The sequence below is a fragment of the Macrobrachium rosenbergii genome, chromosome 12 (genome assembly GCF_040412425.1).
Source record: "Macrobrachium rosenbergii isolate ZJJX-2024 chromosome 12, ASM4041242v1, whole genome shotgun sequence".
Classification (NCBI taxonomy): Eukaryota; Metazoa; Arthropoda; class Malacostraca; order Decapoda; family Palaemonidae; genus Macrobrachium; species Macrobrachium rosenbergii.
Genome location: NC_089752.1, coordinates 59,224,175 through 59,228,993, shown reverse-complemented (window position 1 = coordinate 59,228,993; position 4,819 = coordinate 59,224,175). Strand labels below are relative to the sequence as shown.

The 4,819-nt window shown below is 44.6% G+C and overlaps 1 protein-coding gene across 1 annotated transcript in view; it reads left to right on the top strand.

The window, feature by feature from the left end:
• The first annotated feature begins 854 nt into the window (after nucleotides 1-854).
• LOC136844023 (DNA ligase 1-like) overlaps nucleotides 855-4,819 on the top strand; it is a 15,145-nt gene continuing 11,180 nt past the window's right edge. Inside the window, exons 1-2 of the mRNA XM_067113036.1 lie at nucleotides 855-991; nucleotides 1,778-2,099. Coding sequence (XP_066969137.1) covers nucleotides 855-991; nucleotides 1,778-2,099 — 459 coding nt within the window. The remainder of the gene's footprint in view (nucleotides 992-1,777; nucleotides 2,100-4,819) is intronic.

Sequence of the window (4,819 nt, the reverse complement as noted above, 5' to 3'; positions counted from 1 at the left end):
GAAATTTTTTTCTCTTATCACAAGAAAAACCAATTTCTCGGGAACAGGCAAATGCTCCCCAAACCAAACCCAAATTAACGCTCTAGCAGGCCTTGTCCGTGCGCGAAATAAAACCAAACTTCCTACATCCTCCAGAACAAAACCAAACCAGTTCCCAGCGAACAAATCCATGCCCTACGAGGCGAAACCAAAAAAGGAAAATTCTCAGGAGTGGGCAAACGTCCCCCGAACCAAGCCTTAAGAGTCATGCTATAGCCGGCCAAGTCCGAGCGTGAATCTGAAACCACGCCCTACGAGACAAAAATCAAAAGTCAGTTCCCTGCGAACAAATCACATCCTACAAGGTGAATCAAAACAAAAAAAACAACCTTCATGCTATAGCTGGCCAAGTCTGTGCGTGAAATAAAATCCAATTTATGTCTTTCGAGACATTAAAATTCATTCCTCACGAACAACTACGTCTTTTTCAGGCATATTAAAATTCGTTCATCACGAACAACTAGATCTTTTTCAGACATATTGAAATTCATTCATCACAAACAACTGAGTCTTTTAGACACATTGAGTCGTATTCAGACACCCCGACTCTGTTCATTTTAAACATTATTGAGTCTCTTCCAACATACTGAATCTGTTCATCACGAACAGCCCTGAGTCTTTTAGACATACTGATTATCTAAAGGGTCACGCCCATATAAGAGTTACCTCAAGATGTCTACGACATCCAGAACCCAGCAAAATGAGGACTTCAAGTTCTATATGTCCGCTGGAAAGGACACGGGACTGTCAGGACAAGCCCTGAGGGACTGGGTCCAAGAGAAAGTAGATGATGCCAAAGCGGAAAGAGGTGCAGAATGGCAGGAAAGAGAGAAAGGAGAAGAAGGAAGAACAAGAGAAAAAAGAAGAAGGAAGAACAAGAGAGAAAGGAGAAGAAGGAAGAACAAGAGAAAAAGGAGAAGGAAGAACAAGAAAGAAAGGTGAAGAAGGAAGAGTAAGATAGGAGAGATATACTTACAAAGGAAGAGCAAGATAGGCTGGACAGACTTGCAAGCGAAGAACAAGAAAAAAAAGATAGGATCGAAAAGGAGGAAAAGCAGCGGGCCCATGAGCTCCAGATGGCCCAAATTGGCACTATCAGCTCCTCTCCAGCCCCTGGCGCATCCGCCTTCACTCAGGCTCATACCTTTATGCCCAAGTAGACTGATGCTGAGCCCAAGGTGTGGCTCAATCGGGCAGAAAGGGTCCTTAGCACATACCACTCGCTCCTGCCAAAGTCTCCCTACTCTTGGGAAAATTCCTTAAAGGAAAGGGTCTAATTGCTGAGGCGGATCAAGGGAAATGGTGGAAGTGCGCCAGGTGATCACAAAGGCATACGAGATCACTCCCGAATGCTAGAGAAGATGCTGGAGAGGCCAAATAAAAGAAGCAGGACAGACCTGGTCTGACTGGGTGTATCAGTCAGATAGGGCCCTCTCTAAATGGCTAGAGTCCCTGGGAGTCTCCACTGCCGAGGACATTATCGAGCAGTTCAAGATTGAAAACTTTTTATATCACGCCTCTTCCGCCCTAGTAACCCATGTTTGCAAGAAAGCGCCCACAACTCTAGCGAAGTGATGTCGCCTTGCTGACATGTGGGACACCCATTACACCCATGCAAGCTCATTGGGACGCAAAATATGCCCTCCTTCTTTCACCTCTGGCACCCCTCTACCCAAGAATGGGCACCCGCAGAAGCCTGTTGTAAGTGGGTTCTGCAAGAAAGCCGGACATTCCACAGAGCAGTGCGAAGCAAGCCCCAGGCACCGGCCACAGCACCTTTCAAACCCTCTCCCAGTAATCTACCAGCTAAGAAGCCTGCACCCTCCACAGGGGCAGTGCCACGAAGAGATTACAGCCAGAGCTATTGCACAGCTTGCAAAGTTTATGGCCACTCACCCACATGGGCAAAATGCCCTAATAATAAATCAAGTACTTCCACCATCACCTTGGCAGTTACAAATCCAAAGTCCTTGGGCCCTCCAGCCGAGGGTCCCATGTATGTGGCACCTTCTCAAGGTAGCTACCCCGCACGCCCAGTCAAGGCATTTGATGACTCCAGCGTACAAATTTCCCTCATAAGGAAAGACAAAGTTCCCTATGGAGCTAACATTAACCGACATAAACTCATCACAATTGAGGGTATCACTCAATTTAAAATAATACTCCCTACTGTTCAGTTGAGAGTCACAAGACCTCATAGATCCAAAATCTGCAACCTTGCAGTAGCAAGCTATATTCTTGGAAGTTATGACATCCTCCCGGGAAAGGACTTCCAATTCCCATCTAAGTTACAGCCATCCAGGGGTCCAAATCCTTCAAATCATTCATTAGGCATGAATAAGCCTCAAACACCTGCATTCATTCCACTGCCAGTGCCACCCGAGTACGATGTGCAGTGGCCACCTCCATCAAAATCGATTCCAGATCCCATTCTGGTGCCAGGCCCTGCCCCAGTTTCAGTGCCACTTATGTGCACTGAGGAGTGCCAAGCTTCACTCATCCCAAACGACAAGCACATTCCAAATCAAATAATAGTGCCTGACCCTGCCTTAGTGCCAGTGCCAGAGCATGCCCCAATCTCCATTCAAGAGATCCCAATCAGCATCCCCTCTCTTCTCCCGGCTTGGCTCTGCTACCAGTCCCAGTAAGAGAGATGGATTTTTCCGACCACCGCTGAAGCTCAACCGAAGGTGCGGCCTCGCAACCCGTGCCTGAGCTGGTCATGGTAACCTGCAAGCCTATCACGTCCACAGCGTCCTCTTCCCCGCTTTCCCGGTCCCCCACGGACATGACCATGAGTAAGGATCCTGCTGTGTCTCAAATGGCCAATGAACTCGCTGAACTGCAATGAATATCCCTGCTTTGGCCACCAAAAAAGCTGACGCAGGTGGTATTCCAATGTCCCAGGCTCAGTTCGACTGATTTCCCTACCAAGGAGAACCATCAACCTAAAGAGATCTGAAACAGAAATCATGGGCAGGGTAATGTTAGGTAGTTTAAAGAGAGTTGCTGAGCTCTCCTGGCACCAGTGCAAATCTGGCACAGTGCCACCCTTTTATCCTACAAAGTTCTTTGGCCCCTCTATCCAGAAGGTGAATGCCCGAGTCTTCGCCTGTTTCTTTTCCTTACAATCCTGTATGTTACTCTCTTCCTCTAACATTTTCCTTTGTTTTTCTTCCTCTCTTTTCCCTTTGAAGCCCCCGCATTTAATTCACATCTTACCAAGGCGCAAATTTTACTTTACTTCCCGCTCTGCCAATGCAGAGTGCACACTGACAGACATTTCAGATTCATAAGTTCTATGACTTCCCTCTCATGCCTATAAATGCATGATACATTTTAATATCATATACGCCCAAAACCATTAAGTATTATCATATAAGTGACTCCTTGGCACAGTGCCATTATCCTAGATGTTGGCAGATAATCCTGCCAGCGGAGTCGTGTCCTTTGACTGCTTTGAAGCCCCTTGGGCAAAGGACTTAACCTAAGCCATTTTCATATGCTAAAGAGTATCATTTCGGCATTTTAATCATCACTTTTCTCTAACATTATCAGTTGTCTTCTTTGGTATTCCCCTTGGAATTTAAATCCTGAGTCCGTAACTCGAAACGATCGTGTACTTTACATATTTGTCTGTCTTTCACTGTACTTAGCTTCCTTCTCATGAGCACCCTTGACCTCTGTGCCGCGGCTGGCACTGTGCCGTCGACTTAAGTAACATGGCGACACCTAACGAAGACCGTGTGTACTTCAATGTAACACCTCATCAAGACAAACTAACTCCATGTCTTTGTAACAACTACTGAAAGTTAAGCGCGTGATTATTTTAAGATTTACCTTCAGGAAATCACTTGCAGTTATTGTATTTAACATTTACAATAATTTTCTTATATTTGTAACTGATCGTGTTTCAAAATAACAGTAGCTTATGATTTATCACATTTTAATACTTTTGATAATTTACTCATATTTCTTTTGAGATTTACCTTAAGGAGGTCAATTAAAGTAAGTGTATTTTAATATTTACAGTAACTTTCTTATAGTTGTAAATGTTCCTGTTTTAAAGTAACAGTAATCTAAGTTTAAAACCCTTTTTTTTTTATTCTGCGACTAACGTAAAATATTGAATTCTTTATCAAGTAAGTTTTTCAAATATCTCATATGACGCAAAGAGATTTAGGTTAATAAATATACATGAGTGCCGTTAATGAGGAAGTTAGAGTAATATAAAGCATTTGTCAGCTGAATCCTTGATTTAGTAGACATTTGCACCCAACTGAAGATGCGAGATGTCAACTTGGGCAGGGAGTTGCTACATCTCCCCAAGCATCCAAGCCACCAAACGCTTAATTTAAATCTGAAAAATAAAACAGTATATTTTAGCACTCCCTAACAAGGAAAGGTGAAAGGAATATTGGCCCCTTCCTTAATCCATTATTTGTACTCTGCATATATCTCCCACTTTCTCTTGACACTGGCTTTGCGGAGCCCTTTATTTCCAGACACGAGGTTGTGAGGCGATTAAGTATGGCCGGAGGCAGAATAGAACCAATGATGCAGATTAAGGGAAAGAACACTGGGCATGAACACCTGGCACTGATTCATAAATGATGCACGCACATAGGGAAATGACACCAACCCCATTTACCTGTGGATGGCCTCCTAACCCCTGACCGAAGTCATATAAGGGCCTGACCGATGGAACAAGATTGAGAGACATAGCTGGACACGAGTGAGACACATCTCCCCCTTCCATTCCCGCCTACCTCAGAGAGCC